This window comes from Schistocerca gregaria, chromosome X (genome assembly GCF_023897955.1).
Source record: "Schistocerca gregaria isolate iqSchGreg1 chromosome X, iqSchGreg1.2, whole genome shotgun sequence".
In the NCBI taxonomy this organism is placed as follows: Eukaryota; Metazoa; Arthropoda; class Insecta; order Orthoptera; family Acrididae; genus Schistocerca; species Schistocerca gregaria.
The window spans coordinates 790,327,832-790,345,776 of record NC_064931.1 but is presented as its reverse complement, the minus strand read 5'-3'; the positions used below and the strand labels follow the sequence as shown (position 1 = coordinate 790,345,776).

General features: G+C 43.7%; 1 protein-coding gene across 1 annotated transcript in view; it reads right to left on the bottom strand.

The window, feature by feature from the left end:
• Positions 1 to 17,945, bottom strand: part of LOC126298321 (uncharacterized) — an 897,137-nt gene that overhangs the window by 405,857 nt on the left and 473,335 nt on the right. Inside the window, exon 6 of the mRNA XM_049989619.1 lies at positions 5,688 to 5,729. Coding sequence (XP_049845576.1) covers positions 5,688 to 5,729 — 42 coding nt within the window. The remainder of the gene's footprint in view (positions 1 to 5,687; positions 5,730 to 17,945) is intronic.

The following is a 17,945-nucleotide window of genomic DNA, read 5'->3' as shown; positions in this document are numbered from 1 at the left end:
ATGCATACGGAGAGATTTGAAGTGGGATGACTACATGAAACTAATCACAGATAGAGCAGACGTCGGACTGAGAATCAGTGGAAGAATCCTCAGGAAATGTAGTCCAATAATTGACATTGCTCGTCAGTAGGGCATCCGCACCTGATAGCACTAGTACAGAAAGAAAGAAAATCCAGGTTCACTTAGTAAGCGTGAAAGCGTCTCAGGGATGCTCAGGCAACTCCCGTGGCCGATGCGTCATTAGAGGCATTCTGCGTCATGTTATGTTCTACTTTTAAAAAGATCCGAGAGCGTACTCGTCATCCCTACTACAGTCAACCAACATATTGCTTCCTCCTAGATATATCTCGCCAAAAGACAATGAAGATAAAATGAGAGAGATTGGATCCACACAGAGGCTTACCAGTAAGCGTCCTTCCCGCGAACCATAAGCGACTGAAACAGGAAAAAACCAAGTGACGCAGGTAAACAAAGTACCCTCCGCTACACACTGTAAGGTGCCTTGAGGAGCATAGACGTAGATGATAGACAGTTAAAAATGAATATAGTGCAATGATCGAGGAACTCCTCACAAGTCACACTCATTTCTGTGGGCAATGCTAAGCGACGCTTCAGTTGGTGTAAAGAGAGACGACACTGGTCAATGGATGGCTCGAAATGAATGATGTAGAGTGACGAAGCACGTATACGTGGTGGCAACCCGAGGGGAATGCTTGTGTATTTGGCGAATCCTGGAGAACTTTACCTGCTGTCACATGCAGTACCAGCAGTGAAGTACGGAGGAGGTTCAAATGGCTCTGAACACTATGGGACTTGACATCTATGGTCATCAGTCCCCTAGAACTTAGAACTACTTAAACCTAACTAACCTAAGGACAGCACACAACACCCAGTCATCACGAGGGAGAGAAAATCCCTGACCCCGCCGGGAATCAAACCCGGGAACCCAGGCGCGGGAAGCGAGAACGCTACCGCACGACCACGAGCTGCGGACGTACGGAGGAGGCTTTTTACAGTAACGGAAGAGGTTTTCGTCGTTGGGGATAGGCCTCCTTATTACACTAAAGAAAACGCTGAATGAGGAAGGATGTGAACACATTTTACACTTTTTTACTTCAAAATTAGAGGAACATATGGACGCGATTACTGTATCAGCATGATAGTGCACACTGTCACAAAGCCGCATCCTTGAAGCAATAGCTTGTGGACAATAACAGTCTTTAAATGTACTGACCTGCCCAGAGTCTCGAGCTGAACCCAATGGAACATCTTTGGGATAAGTTACATTGTCGACTTTGCTCCAGCCCCAGCCACCAGCAGCACTACCACCTCTGGTTTCGGATCTTGCGGTAGAATCGGATGACATTTCTCCACAGGCTTTCAGACACCTCAATGAAAGTGTCCTCAGCAGAGTTAAGGCCATCATAAGTCGCTGGGTGGAGTCACCTCAAATTCATGTCCACTCATAGGTGCCCATATAATTCTGACCAGGTGGGGAATGTTCCCTATTTTTTCCCGCACTGTTGTTTTCATATCCATGGAGCAACATGTTACAGCAGAGAGGCCCTTTGGAATCCGTGAAAATCTCTACCATTTAGAAATTTATGTGGAAATGTTGATGTTTTACGTCAAAGCTGGAGAAAATAAGTCCTGGATTGACTGTCAGCGTCCCTTAACATCATGCAACGTTGCGGCCGCCACCCGCAGTGACCCCACGTTCCATCACCTCACTCAATTTGTGCTACACACGTGGTCAGTCACACTTCCTGGCTCTGACTTTCGCCATCAATGTCGACTGTGAAATCTGCTACACCCATATCAAGGTGTTTGTGTCGTGCGTCTCGGATGAGGACCACTGCGACATCCTGATTACTTCTCTTATAAGACCCAGAGTGTTTTTTTTTAATATTACGAATATTAAAATGGATTGCACATATAGTCTCGTTTCTATATCTTTTCCCGTAATGCTGTACCCAAGCAACTCGATTGTATTCCCACCTATACTGATAGACGTAAGCAGGAGAATTCACATGAGTGCTCAGTGGTTTTCCCAAGCCGTGTTCTCAGTATCCGCATACCAAACAAATTTACGGTGTACGTTGCAGAACGGGGTATTACAGACAAGTAAACGTTTTAGGGAAACACAGCAGAGACACGTACTGTGCTCTTACGAGCCAGTTCTTCGCTGTTAAGTCTTAAAGCCATAGGAAGGTGGAACGGCCGGAAGCGTCGAGAAATAAATTGCGGTCTGTGAAATCAACGGTCCGGTCGTGGTGATTGTCCTTCTCGTCACAGAGACGGGATGAGAAGGTACTGACCCGTTTCCGTTTAATTCTATTTTCTTTTCTCCAAAATTTTTGGAACTGACACACAAAAACTTTTATAGTAGTTCATTTGCTTAACTGTGTGTGTGTGTGTGTGTGTGTGTGTGTGTACTTAAAAAGAGAACTTTTAGAAAAATACAGAGCCGGAAAAATACACAGCACACTCAAAGACTGTGTTCGGCGACGCCAGAGATTTGTCACGGTCATCGGCCATCAAATGGCGCTCAGGACGCCCGTCTGTGCTGCTTCTGTTTTGATTCTGCAGGCAGTAACAGTGCTGAGTGCAGAGGTGAAGAATGTCGGCAACATTCATTCTAGGGTATAGCTATGCCCCATCAACGAGTACAGTGTCCTGTTGAACAGGTTCAGCCATTTGCACGGGGTCGCACTGTGGGCCTTCGAGAAGTTGGATACGTGTATCGAAGGACTGTTGCAAATCTTAAGTACAATGTACTGGTGGCGTCTCGCTGCTTTCGGCAGTGATCTATGGAACATTCCCAGAGCTGGGTAGACCATATTCTGGACTTCCGAGTAGTACAGGTACGCGTCAAGGTCGGCGCATTAGGCGAGAATCGGTGGCCGAGCGAACGTCATCCAGGGACGAAATCGGGGCATACGTTGCACCTGCTGTGTCATCAGGGGACGTTGGGAACCGTCTGGTGGCTGCAATACTAAGATCAAGTGTGCTCTGGACAGCCTACCACAACACCGTGACACCGTCCAGCACGGCTACTCTGATGTCATGAAAGAGTTGACTGGAGAGCGTAATGGCGTCCTGTTGGCTTCGATAATGAGAGTAGGTTCTGTCTGTATGTGAGTAATGTACGTATACGTATATGGCATAGACCTTGTGGGCTGCAGGTTTCAGTGTGCATTCGCCCACGGAGGCAGGTCTCACCCCTGATTCATGGGGTGGGGTGCCATCAGCTACAGTTAGCAGTCACATTCGATGTTTCTGCAGTGTAAAGTAACCAGTGCACAAACTGTTATCCCCATGCTACTGCCATTTCTTCAACAGGATAGTTCACGTGTAGATACGGCTGCTGCGACAGAGTGTCTGGACATTTTGCTTTGATCCACCTACCGCTTTGACATAGGACCAAAATTTCTTACGATTTTCTGCCAAGTCAGTACATAGAACTTTACTTTCGAATTCATTGAACGCCTCTCGCATAGCCCTCCTCACACTACATTTCACTTCGCGCAATTTTTGTTTGTCTGCTAGGCTTTGGCTATGTTTATGTTTGCTGTGAAGTTCTCTTTGCTGCCGCAGCAGTTTTCTAACTCGGTTGTTGTACCACGGTGGCTCTTTTCCATTTCTTACGATCTTGCTTGGCACATACTCATCTAACGCATATTGTACGATGGTTTTGAACTTGTCCACTGATCCTCAACACTATCTGTACTTGAGACAAAACTTTTGTGTTGAGCCATCAAGTACTCTGCAATCTGCTTTTTGTCACTTTTGCTAAACAGAAAAATCTTCCTACCTTTTTTAATATTTCTGTTTACGGCTGAAATCATCGATGCAGTAACCGGTTTATGATCGCTGATTCCCTCTTCTGTGTTAACTGATTCAAATAGTTCGGGTCTGTTTGTCATTTTGAAATTTTCCTTGAGTGTGTTGCATTTTTTTTCTGGCAGTGTATTTTATCATTTAATTCTACAGTTTTTAACACACTTACTCGTTTTGGTCACATTCGTCTCCCTAGGTCTTACTATGGGCGCTAAGGAATTCGACGTGTGAACATAAATAATTCTATCATCTCTGTCATATATGGAAAATGATTATTTCAGTCACAGCCAGGCCGATGGTAATATTTCGGTCCACATAGTATTCTCAATAGTCCCTTTCTCATAGTATATTCGTATCGTAAAGAAATAGTTGCTTATGCTGGAGCCTGAACTTCAGTTTTATCATATGTTTCTCTACTGTGTGACCATATAATATATCACAGTAGGACATTGTCCGCCCCCTGAGTGGTCAGCGCGACAGATTGTCAACACAAAAGGCTCGGGTTCGATTCCCGGCTGGGTCGGAGATTTTCTCCGCTCAGGGACTGGGTGTTGTGTTGTCCTAATCATCATCATTTCATCCTCATCGACGCGCAAGTCGCCAAAGTGGCGTCAAATCGAAAGACTTGCACCAGGCGAACGGTCTACCCGACGGGAGGCCGTCGCCACACGACATTTCATTTCACAGTAGGACATTTTGCAGAGAACTGGAGACAGTGTGCTGCTTGGTATTTTGTTTTACTGTACTAAAATAAAATATCAAACTGCATGCTATCTCCAGTTCCCTGTATAACCTTCACTTTTATCATGGATACCATTCGAAGGACTATCCCAACTGCTCACAGTAGAAACGCCAACACATTTACTGCTGTGATGGTGTTAAACAGATGTTGTATAAGGACTACCGAGCATTTAGATTCTTTTGTGCAAGACTTTGAGACACCGAACTATTCAACAAAAGACGTTTATAGGTGACGTGATATGTCTAGATGGGTGTGTACTTTCCTTATAACGATATCATTCTATCATTTGTTGATCTCCCGCGGTTATCCACAGCATTCGTGGCGAGGTACGGCATGAAGTGGCTATAGGTGTGTCAAAGTGATGGAGAATTCGCAAGAATGTTGAGCCTACCTTCTTCGTGCTGACTTTAGAATTTCTTACTTTATCAAGACGTGCTCCAGCATATAGTGCGGTAGAACGTTTGCTATGATCGAACGCAATGGACGGCAATATCGACTGTTTTCTGGTTCTTGGCGCAACAGTTTTACTGAAACACGGCTGCCCTTGATGGTCTTCCTGGTTTGGTCGAGAAACACCAATATGTGAATAGTATTATAAATGCTCCTAACTACATTTCTACGCTCTACACCAATAAGTTCTATTTACTCCTTTTTACGAGAGAGTTTATATTAGGTAACGACAATCGTTTAACTAACAATAGTTGTAATTAACTGTGTCATTCTACGATACCTCAAAAAATAAAAGAAAAATAATTGCGGAAGAATATGAGGAAAGTTAATTAGGCATCTGTGTGGGTTGTGGAAACAAGTACAAAGTAAATATTTTTCAGATAGCAGGACAGTGTGGGAAACAAAGACGAAAAGCTTAAAAATATACCATTCCATGCTTCCTTATGAAGAAACAGAGGAGAAATTGTTATTTAGAATCTTCGTGTCAGACAGGAAGGCTGATGAAAAAGTTTTTATATTTTCTTAGGAAAATGTCAAATAGAAATACGTCTCTCGCTGTTACAGGGCTACGACAAATATTAGTTAATGAGTAAGAAGGCCTTAGAGGGAAATATGGAGAGAGTGAAATGTAACGCACAAAAAAAGAGATAGTTACCTGTGTCAGATACAGCAAGACTTGTCGTTGAACCATCAATATCTGTAAGAAAAATATTCACAATTACTTAAGACTGAAGATGTTTCACAGAAAACGCTTAGATGATTTGAACAGTAATCTTCTAAATTGCGTACGATTTGCAGTGCTGCTTGTGGACAGTTTCTGTCGAGCGTTAGGAATTTTGACAGTGCGGTTCTTTTGCATTAATGGCGCTCCTTACTTCATGCGACATGCTTCTGGTGTGGAAGGCTTTCTCGTAGTTATTTAACATAAAGTACCTGAATTGATATTCCCCCAGTACTTACATCATTCAGCGTTTGTTCTGGCGGAGTCACAACGTTCGGACACAGGTATCTTTGGTGCATCAGTCTTACGGGAATACACCGCGAACGAGAATAGAAAATGATGGATGAATTGTAACTCATACACTAAATGTTCGGTGTCTCTGCTACTTTGAGGTCGGGCAAGAATACTTCCCCCACCGTAGATGATACTCTGCGGAAAGATGAGTGAATTGTGATTTATCTCCTCCTCTTTACTACTGGTGAGTGAAAATTACAGCGAGTAGCAGAACTGAATGAATGCATGCCATGCTTGTAGTGCTACACATCTACCACTAGCAGTCAGTGAATGCTATTATTCACAATGTGCAGCATTTGCATAATACCTAATGTGGAAATAGAACATGTAGCAAAATCGACACAGAAATTTGAAAAAGTTGATCCTATAGGGAAGGTATCTGATCAGTACTGCTGGAGATGTCTATACAACATGCATAAAACTGCAAGAAAACCTAAATATCTTAGAGAGAATAAAGAATTCCACACCAAATTACTGTTAACGTTTCTCAATTACTTTTCCATTGATGTAACAATACCTCAGTAGTCAATTTGTTAAATCGTAGCAAAAACGTAATGTTCAATTATAACTCTCTCTTATACTCTCGCGCTGACATGTAAGTTGGAGATCTACGACTGGATTCTGAATTTCGATGCAGACAGAACTCAGTTCATTATTCTTAACGGAATGAAATCTACGGATGTAAATATAATTTCAGGATTACCCAAAGAGAATGTCATGTAGCCTGTATTATTTACCATATACACAAATCAGGGACAGCCAAGAATACTGCTCGAGAGATATGCCGCCCTGACATTAGTGCTGTAGCACTCAACCTCGCTGCACATTTCCCCCACCACCACCGAACGCCATCTGCGGTGGGGTTGGGGGGGGGGGGGGACAGGAGGTTCGAATGCGTCGCTTTTAATTGTCAGTGCAGTAGCATTCCTTCCGACTTCATTTTATATTTCACATTTCGCAGCAATATAGATCACAAACGAAACAAGTTACCAGTATTATTCAACTATTTTTTTCACGCTGAAGACATAATATAACTACACTCCTGGAAATGGAAAAAAGAACACATTGACACCGGTGTGTCAGATCCACCATACTTGCTCCGGACACTGCGAGAGGGCTGTACAAGCAATGATCACACGCACGGCACAGCGGACACACCAGGAACCGCGGTGTTGGCCGTCGAATGGCGCTAGCTGCGCAGCATTTGTGCACCGCCACCGTCAGTGTCAGCCAGTTTGCCGTGGCATACGGAGCTCCATCGCAGTCTTTAACACTGGTAGCATGCCGCGACAGCGTAGACGTGAACCGTATGTGCAGTTGACGGACTTTGAGCGAGAGCGTATAGTGGGCATGCGGGAGGCCGGGTGGACGTACCGCCGAATTGCTCAACACGTGGGGCGTGAGGTCTCCACAGTACATCGATGTTGTCGCCAGTGGTCGGCGGAAGGTGCACGTGCCCGTCAACCTGGGACCGGACCGCAGCGACGCACGGATGCACGCCAAGACCGTAGGATCCTACGCAGTGCCGTAGGGGACCGCACCGCCACTTCCCAGCAAATTAGGGACACTGTTGCTCCTGGGGTATCGGCGAGGACCATTCGCAACCGTCTCCATGAAGCTGGGCTACGGTCCCGCACACCGTTAGGCCGACTTCCGCTCACGCCCCAACATCGTGCAGCCCGCCTCCAGTGGTGTCGCGACAGGCGTGAATGGAGGGACGAATGGAGACGTGTCGTCTTCAGCGATGAGAGTCACTTCTGCCTTGGTACCAATGATGGTCGTATTCGTGTTTGGCGCCGTGCAGGTGAGCGCCACAATCAGGACTGCATACGACCGAGGCACACAGGGCCAACACCCGGCATCATGGTGTGGGGAGCGATCTCCTACACTGGCCGTACACCTCTGGTGATCGTTGAGGGGACACTGAATAGTGGACGGTACATCCAAACCGTCATCGAACCCATCGTTGTACCATTCCTAGACCGGCAAGGGAACTTGCTGTTCCAACAGGACAATGCACATCCGCATGTATCCCGTGCCACCCAACGTGCTCTAGAAGGTGTAAGTCAACTACCCTTGCCAGCAAGATCTCCGGATCTGTCCCCCATTGAGCATGTTTGGGACTGGATGAAGCGTCGTCTCACGCGGTCTGCACGTCCAGCACGAACGCTGGTCCAACTGAGGCGCCAGGTGGAAATGTCATGGCAAGCCGTTCCACAACAGGACTACATCCAGCATCTCTACGATCGTCTCCATGGGAGAATAGCAGCCTGCATTGCTGCGAAAGGTGGATATACAGTGTACTAGTGCCGACATTGTGCATGCTCTGTTGCCTGTGTCTATGTGACTGTGGTTCTGTCAGTGTGATCATGTGATGTATCTGACCCCAGGAATGTGTCAATAAAGTTTCCCCTTCCTGGGACAATGAAATCACGGTGTTCTTATTTCAATTTCCAGGAGTGTATTAACTGGTAGAAACTGTCGGCATACGGACAGACGCAGACAGTTTCAGAGATTTTCGCCCTTAGCTTGAAACGCAATCGTGACATATTTAGTTTCAGAATCCAAAAAAGGTCTTTCACACAAATATATCGATCGAAGTATTGTAGCACTTTTGCAAATTCATTATGGAGTCATGGAAACTCTACCTGAGAAAAGCAACTGAGACATCCTGGACAATTTTAACGTAAAACGACGGTCATTAAAATGGGAATTACCTTGCAGGGTGATCAGTTACACCTGCATATACAAAGGGGCAGTCTACTCAAAACGTTTAGAAAACTTTCCCTTTAATTCTTTCAAAGCCACAATGAATACTTCAAACATCGCATTTTCTCTAATGGCGATGATGGATGAGCTTTAGTAACTGTGTTTGTCTCTTCTGTAACGCGATTTTCTTTTTAAATGGCTCTCCATCAAATCAGAAAAAGTTGTTTCTCGCCTTGCAATGTCTTACTGTGGGCAACGTGCAGTCCAGTTAAAATGCGACGTCTGCAATACATTCCGGATGTTCCAGGCGTGCCCGTTGACTTAACCAACTTACTTTGTAGTAGTATATTGACTCACCAAATTCTTGGTTAAGTTCCATAGAAAACTATTGCAATTGACAGTAGAGTAATGCGAGCTACTTCATAAATCTTACTACTCATATCAGCAGTTTTTTCACGTGCTGTAAGTCTAAAAATTTAGCATAGACTGATTCTTGATGCACAAACAATGAATCCTGTGCGTCGATCGTTATAGTGTCTTGCTTTTTTATTGTCAACTAATTCTTTAAATTCTTTCTGCACGATAGTGTACTACCGTTTTACAGCAAATTGTCGCTTGTGCAACTGCATAATATATTCTGATAATTCTCATCCCTGTATTATATCATTCCCATTCATTTTGATTGCTTGTAACGATAGATCGCTAGACTCACTCTGTTTGTGCAAACAGTCTCTGAACCAGTGAAAGTCCTTCATAGCACGAACAAATAGCGAAGAGTAAACAGTGCTGATATCACGATTCTGCCGTACTGACGACAGCTGTGCTGTCTATAGAATTCCACATCGCAGTACTAAATCCAGTGTCCTTCTGTAACGATTACTTCCAGGTGAGACAAGCCGAGCTTTGGCCCGCTTGCGGTCAGCGCACCCGGCCCGCGTGAAGTTTGGCACGCCTTGGCCCGCCTGACATAAATTATATAGTGTACCGTGAATATCAGGGATTCGGTAAAACATTAAATCTCTGACATCGCTGCAGCTGGAAAAAGATCCTGCAAGAACGGGACTAATGACTACCGAAGACAATCGTTCACCTTGACAGAAGATTACTGCAGATTTCAATGCTGGGCCATCAACAAGAGTCAGCGTCCTAACCATTCAACGAAACATCATCGGTAAGGGCTTTCGGAGCCGAAGGCCCACTCGTGTACCCTTGATGTACGACACAAAGCCTCGCCTTGGCCCGTCAACACCGACATTGGATTGTTGATGACTGGAAACATGTTGTCTGGTCGGCGACTCTCGTCTCAAATTGTATCGAGCGAATGACGAGTACGGATATGGACACAACCTCATGAATCTACGGACCCTGCATGTCAGCAGGAGACTGTTCAAGCTGGTGGAGGCTCTGTAATGGTGTGGGGCATGTGCAACTAGAGTGATTAGGACCTCTGATACGTCTAGTTACGACTCTGAGAGGTGACACATGCTTAAGAACCCTGTCTTATCAACCGAGCGAGGTGGCGCAGTGGCTAGCACACTGGACTCGCATTCGTGAGGACGACGGTTCAATTCCGCGTCCGGCCATCCTGATTTAGGTTTTCCATGATTTCCCTAAATCGCTCCAGGCAAACGCCGAGACCTTCCCTAATCCGCTGAGACCGATAACCTCACTGTCTGGTCTCCTTCCTCAATCAATCCAACCCAACCCTGTCTGATAACGTGCATCCATTCATGTCCATTGTACATTCTGACGGACTTGGGCAATTCCAGCACGGCAATGCGACATCCCACACGTCCATAATTGCTATAGAGTGGCTCCAGCAACTTTTTTTTTTTAGTTTAGAAACTTCCGCTGGCCACCAAACACCTAACTCCCCAGACGTGAACATTATAGAGCATATCTGCTACGCCTTGCAACGTGCTGTTCAGAAGAGATCTCCACCCTCTCGTACTCTTACGAATTTATGTATCGCCCTGAACGATTCGTAGTGCCACACGTTAGCCGAGTCCATGCCACGTCGTGTTGCGGGACTTCTGCATGCTCGCAGAAGCCTTACACGTTATTAGGTAGATGTACCAATTTCTTTGGCTCTTCAGTCTAAACGTAAGACATTCAAGGAACACTCCATATATGCCTTGTGAAGTGGTCACGATGGGGAACTTTGAGAAATTAGAGCTCATAAGGAGATTTACCAATACTCGTGCTTCCTATGCACCATTCGCCAATAGAAAGTGGAAAGGCGAAACTATAGAAGTAATCCCCAGCTCACAACAGGTCAACTGCTCTGTTCAAGTAAAGGTCGTGAACACTTTCGAAAATTTAATCTTTGCAACGAAATATTGCTCTAGTTTTGGGGAGAGTTTAATGTTTCAGTGTGCTGAATGTAGACTCTATTGAATAAATTAAAACGCTAGGAATATCTTTTTACCATAATTCAAAAAACACTAAGGACCACTTACTGACCTCTATTCATATCAACTTCAAAATACACTATAACACGTCCTTCAATAATACTTTTCTGTCTTAGAAGTCAGGGATCGCGGAGTTTTGTTCCCAATAATAACAGGTTTACGATCTACGAACAATCCATCCTCCGAACTATCAATGTTACAAACTCGTCAGTTTAGAAGCTGACTAGTCTCCACATGTGAAAATAAGTTCATTTGACAAGGGAAGGCTACTTAGCTGACAAATTATTTTGCAACAAAGACACGTATGAAAATTACTCGTGAGTACGAATCTAGTTACCATTAAAATCTTTCGGATTCCAGATAAAAGCTGTTATTGGCGTAGTTTCATGGTTCTCCTTGCAACACAAAGATATCTAATTTTTTAAAATACTGTATTTTCAGAAAATGGTGTAAGAAGCTGTCACAAGCCCATAGTGCGAGCTCCTGGTAATCCTCTACACATCACCGAGGACAGAGAAGAAGCTGCGTAGGGTCCACACGCAAACGCTACGTAATTTTTGATTGACTTTTGTAATATGACATTCACTGTTTCAGCTTCAAAAAGACTAGTGCGTGACGTATGTTAAGTAATTATTTTTAGAAGTCAGCTCTCAACGCGTGTAATTTCTCCTACTAGCTCATGGACAGTACCGTAAAAAGTATAATAATCTGTATCCTAACAGTAATGTAACTTTCTCCAGATAATTAAGTCTGAATGAATACTGAAGAGTAGAAACGTGCCATAAACTAAATAATATCGCGAGAAACTGAAGGAATATAAGGTCTACCAGCACTTTCATATTACTTGCAGTGGTTTCATATCGCTCACATTTGAACCTGGAGGCCGACACAAAATGTGTCTAGTCTGTGAAAATTATGTACAAATAGTTTTCTAGTGTCCCTGTATTCGACGACCCTAACTGTAACTGAAGATTTTTGCATCCGACTCTGTAGGCACCTATCTTGACAGTTACAGAGTGTGTTTATAGGGCTCAAGGCTTCTTTGTGAATCGTTGATGGTGTGAATATATCTTGTCTGTACCTATAAAAATAAATGTACTGGAGGCTGGATGGCGAACGGTTTCAATGATATTGATAAAAACCTGTATTTTATTTGGAAGATACCGAGGTTTCTACAACGATACAGTCTACTTCGAGGTCAAAGGTAATCTAAGAACAGGATCAGAAAGTTTTCTGTTTAGTTGTTTCACTTATATCGAGATGAGAAGTAAGAAAACTGAAAATTAAGTTTTCACTCGCGTACCTGGAATACACTTCCCTGGAAAACTTAAGGAACAAATGGATGAAGTGATATATATTAACAATTTGATGCAAATAAATGAAAGTGCGGGAGGATGTTCGCAGGGGTCTCACAGAGATGCACAGAAAGCTGGATGTGACATGACGTATAACGTCAGCCGTGACTATAGCGCCAAATGAGGCTGGCCCCCAACCTGAGGTAGTTGTATAAACGGGAAAGGACAGTGTGTGCCAAACAGTGAGCAGTTACAGAGCACTGTTGACGGTTTTGTGGATAACAACATGGCCCACAGACCACACTTGGATGAATTCACAATTGGAAGAATAATCGGGATACTGGAATAGGGAGGAAGGATGACGAGTGCAGCCAAGGAGTTTGGTACTGTTTACAACATCGTTTAACGCGCGTGGGGAGCCTGCCGAAACACATGCACTGCTGTCCAACAGCAGATGATGGCTGCATCGTGCAACATGCAAGAAGAGACCCATGTCAAACAGAGGATGCAATTGCAACCACATCTGACTGCCATACACGTTATCTCACGCTCCACCATGGCACTGCGACTGCACTGGGGTCATCTCTTTGCCTGATGACCAGTACGTTGTGTTCCGTTGACACCTACAAATCGGCGGCTACGTTTGCGATGGTGCCGAGAGCATATGGACTAACCAACGAGGAGTGGGTCTTCTCGGATGAGAGCAAATTCAGTCTGAGTAGTGGTTCTGGACCTGCCCTCATGTGGCGAGAGGTGGGAGCACGTCATGCGCCCACGAACATTGTCCAACATGATTGCTTTCGTGGTTCAGGTATTCCGGTGTGGAGATGCATAATTTGACATGGACGCACTGACCTCCAAATCTGAACACGGTACGCTCACAGAACAACGTTATTGTGACACTGTACTCCTTCCGAGGTGCGTCTTTTCATCTGTGCGTGAGGCCCTGGCTTCAGTTTTGTGGATGACAATGCACGGCCGCATCGAACAGCTCAGGTGGATGAGCTCGGGGAACGAGAGGATATTCGGCGAATGGACTGGCCTTCTCGTTCCCCGACTTAAATCCCATCGAGTACGTGTGGGATGCGTTTGCGAAGCATATTTCAGTACGTCCACATGCAACAACGACCATAAAGCAATTATCAACACAGGGCTGCTGGAGGAATGAAACGCCCCACCACAAGTACTCCTTACCAACTTTATGGCCAACACGGGAGCAAGTTGCAAAACATGCGTTACCGTCCATGGTGGTCACACGTCCTATGTCCCATCTTTTGTAATGTCCAGGGGACTATCATAAATGACGATGATCTCAATGCACTTGTCTTTGAGAAAAGTATCATTACTGTTGGTCTCGTTGCGTATTTCTTTCAGTCACCTTATGTTCTATACTCTAGCAGTTCTTTCTATGCATGGCCCAAGTTTCATCGACCTGTGTTACTTGGCAGTGACACATCGTGCGAAAGTTACTTTCATCCTTGCGCTTTGCACTCCAGTGCACTAAATCTGCACGCTACGGAGTCAACTGATAATCCACTAAGAAACCGCCCGAAATTATGAGTGACTATTCCAGCAATAAATAGAAACCACTTTAGGGATGCAGTATGTTGTAGTTCTCTCTTATCTCGGAGAGACTGGATCTACAGGACCTATGATACTACATGTGCGAAGAAATCATTCTGAATAAATAATGGTTCTATGAACGGGAACATTGCGCTACTTGTAGCTAATGCTAAAGGCAGAGTAGATACATAGATCCATTGTCAGCGAGCACTGCCCTTCGCCGTAAAGTAAAACAACGCAGGGAAAGTAGTAAGAGGTTCTAAAGAAAGTTAAGTGTATGGCCAGTCTCCTCTACTATTTATTTGTTCGGTTTGTGAGAGTGAATTGTTATTCATTTTTTCTCTCTCCATTTTTGCTCTTAATTACAGATATTTTTTTTCTGCGGATCAATCTAGGTTTAGGTTGATTTTAAGTGATACGGCATTGATTGTTAATATACGTTCACAGTTCCATCTGCATATGGACTGAGAGTAGAACGACGATATTTATCCCGCTGTGTACGCCATAATCTCAAATTGTTTTCGTGATCTCTACACGAGGTATACGATGCAAGAAATAAAACTGTTGCGCTGTTTGCTTCGAATGTAAGTTCTCTTAATTTACGCAACAAGGTGTGTGGGCAACAAGGATTGATATTTACGCTTCCTGTACATCTGTGATACACTGTTGCATGGACTACGCCGACCTGTGACGATCCTGACAGTTCGTTCGATATCTGGTTTCAGTCCCAGTTGACGGAGACACCTAAACAATGGAGCAGTTATCAAGGGCGTCTCGTTTACGCTTTACTTGTCATATACCATGCACATACCCATAATTCTTCTGAAAAATTTATTGCTTTCACTCGTTTTGCCCAGTGGTAATATCACGTGTTCGTTCCATTCCTTACTGCATCGCATTTTTAACCCTGCGTTTTAAACGATTTGAAGTGATGAGTTTCAAAAATTTTTGCAATTGCTGTTGGAACGGTCATCTACTGGTTGGGAACAAGAGTGTAAAGGCAGACGTTTCCTAAGGTATCAAAAAGATATAAACACGCTGCATTCCACAGAACGCTGATAGCGCAAAAAGACCCTGACTAGAAACACATCGACCATTTCATTTCTCAAGGCGATGGAACGTGGGTGATTTCTAAGAGATATATATTTTGAAACTTCCGGGCAGATTAAAACTGTGTGCCCGACCGAGACTCGAACTCGGGACCTTTGGCTTTCGCGGGCAAGTGCTCTACCAACTGAGCTACCGAAGCACGACTCACGCCCGGTACTCACAGCCTTACTTCTACCAGTATCCGTCTCCTACCTTCCAAACTTTACAGAAGCTCTCCTGCGAACCTTGCAGAACTAGCACTCCTGAAAGAAAGGATATTGCGGAGACATGGCTTAGCCACAGCCTGGGAGATGTTTCCAGAATGAGATATATATTTTTCCGATCGAGCTCTGAGCTGATTATTAGGGTACTACTTACTGCGACCATAAGCATAGTCATATGCAATACTGACGCCGTGGACAGCGCTTCACTATACGCAACGTTTCGAGTAATTTGAGGATGGGCAGAGTTATACCACCAGCAAAACAGAGAGCTAACAAATAGAAATACGAGACGAAGAGGCGGAGGGGAGATGCATGTGAGGCCAGCAGCCACACCGAAAGTTACGAAGGAAAATATTACGGGACGGCGATTCATATTGTGTGGCTCAGTGGAAGCCAGTAAGCGCTGGAATGACAAGTTGTATACGTGGTAGTACCTTCAAATTCCTCCCCCACTGTTTCTTACACCTGGGATATGGGTTGTCGATTTTGTATAGGCATTCGTAGTTGCAGCTTATGAGGAAACTATATCTATAGACAATGGATAATCATTTACGTAAATTTTCGTAAGTAATCGTTTATAGACATGGCTCTGACTACCCTTAAAAATAGTTTTGGCTTCTAAGCAGATTTAATCCGTTGCGGCTAGGGACACGCTAAGCCCCTTAAGTAAATCAACAGCGCTCTCTTGGAAGGGTATGATAGATAAACCAGGTACGAATGTACAATGTAATTAAATACTGATTGGGCTGATATGTGAGAGAATACTGGTGTTCCACATCTGAGTAAAGATGTTGAGGTCACCATATTGCTGACTGAAATCGATATTGAAAAGACACGCTAATCAATATTAATAAATATTTTTGACTTACAAACGAAAATTTGTAATCGTCCAACTGCGATTAGCTGATTGTAAACGGAATAGGAATAATTTCCCGGAAAGCATGCAGCTGCCCCATCTGTGTTCTATATTGGTGCTCTAATATGGATACTTGCCTACTGTGAGCAGTGCTGTGTTTCATTGAGCGATCCGAGCACGCCTTCCGGATGTTCTACTTTCTTAATGCCGCAAACTCTGTCTCATAGTACTGAGGAACTGTCACCATTAATTAATTAATTAATTAATTCATTTAGTCATTCATGCATTCACACTTCGTGTTATGTAGGTTCCAAGATGGGGAAGAACGCTTTGGGAAGTGGAGCGTGTGTAAATAAATATAGGCACAATGATGCTGTACTGTTTCGCCAAGGAACGTGGAAATTACAATGAAAGTTCGGCGGATTGTGTCCTTAAGACAACTGCATTACTCAACTCTAGTGTTAGAAAGGAACAAACAATTCTCTAACCCCAACAGCACAGAGAATATAGAGCAGAATTTGACTTTGCACACTTTCATAGCTCTTACAGAGATAAATTACTCTTACTCTAAGCAGTGTATGCGTTGCGTAAAGCATTTCTCAATGGGATAAAGCTTTTTCATCTAAGTAAAATTTATTTCATCTTCTGCTATGCTCACTTAATCAGGCTTGTGCAGGTAAGAAAAAGTGGGGCACGAGAAGGAAGAGAGAAGTGTAACATTACTTATACTTTACTGGTTAAAGTTTACGCAGACACCTGTCAGGGGATATTAAAATAAAGGACTTTGTCCATCGAAGACTGACGGCAGACCACTAGAGGAGATGCGTTACGCGAAGTATTTTACGACGGGATAAACAAATTTCGTCTAAGTAAAAATTACTTAATTTTTGTCTTTCTCCCTTAGCCTAAGTGATGCAGGTAATGAAAAGGGGCATACAAGATGAAAGAAATGGGTGCACTATTATTTACAGTTCACTGATTGAAGTTAATGTAGACCTGTCCAGTCACCCTAAGAGAAACAACTTTGCCCAACAAAGATTGACGGTCGACCACTGATACATGCAGGTTGCTCCTCTTTCCTACTCTTAGCCTCTCACCGCAGCTTTCTCTCTCTCTCTCTCTCTCTCTCTCTCTCTCTCTCTCTCTCTCTCTCTCTCTGTATCTGACACACACACACACACACACACCCACACACACACACACACACACACACACACGCACACACACAATTAGTGATTTTTTTTTATCATGATACACATATTCATACACATACACACACAATTAGCGATTGTTTTTATCATGATACACATAATCAGTTATAAATATTTGTCTGGAGCACATCGGCAACAACGTTTCCTTCTTTGAAAATTATAGTTTTCACCGAGTCCATAATAATATAACGTCTAAAAGGGCTTAACGGCTCTCGGTTTATAATTTGCAAGGTACTTGACAGCATTTCTAATACTTTCAGAGGTTATAAAAACGATATGCATTCAGATTGCAATTAATAGGTGACACCGTTTTTAAAGATTGTCAACGCCACCAGTATAAGTCAAAAAGTGATACTATGGTTTTCACAGATTCTTTTTCATTAATCAGCCTCTATCAAAGAAAGTATCATGCATAAATACTGATAGAGTTTACAGTTTATGACGCCAGTTTCGATAGATTCATTTAAATGTACCCGGAGACTAGTTACTGAGTATTTCTTTACTTTTTCCCTAAAAATATTCTTTATTACATAACATTAC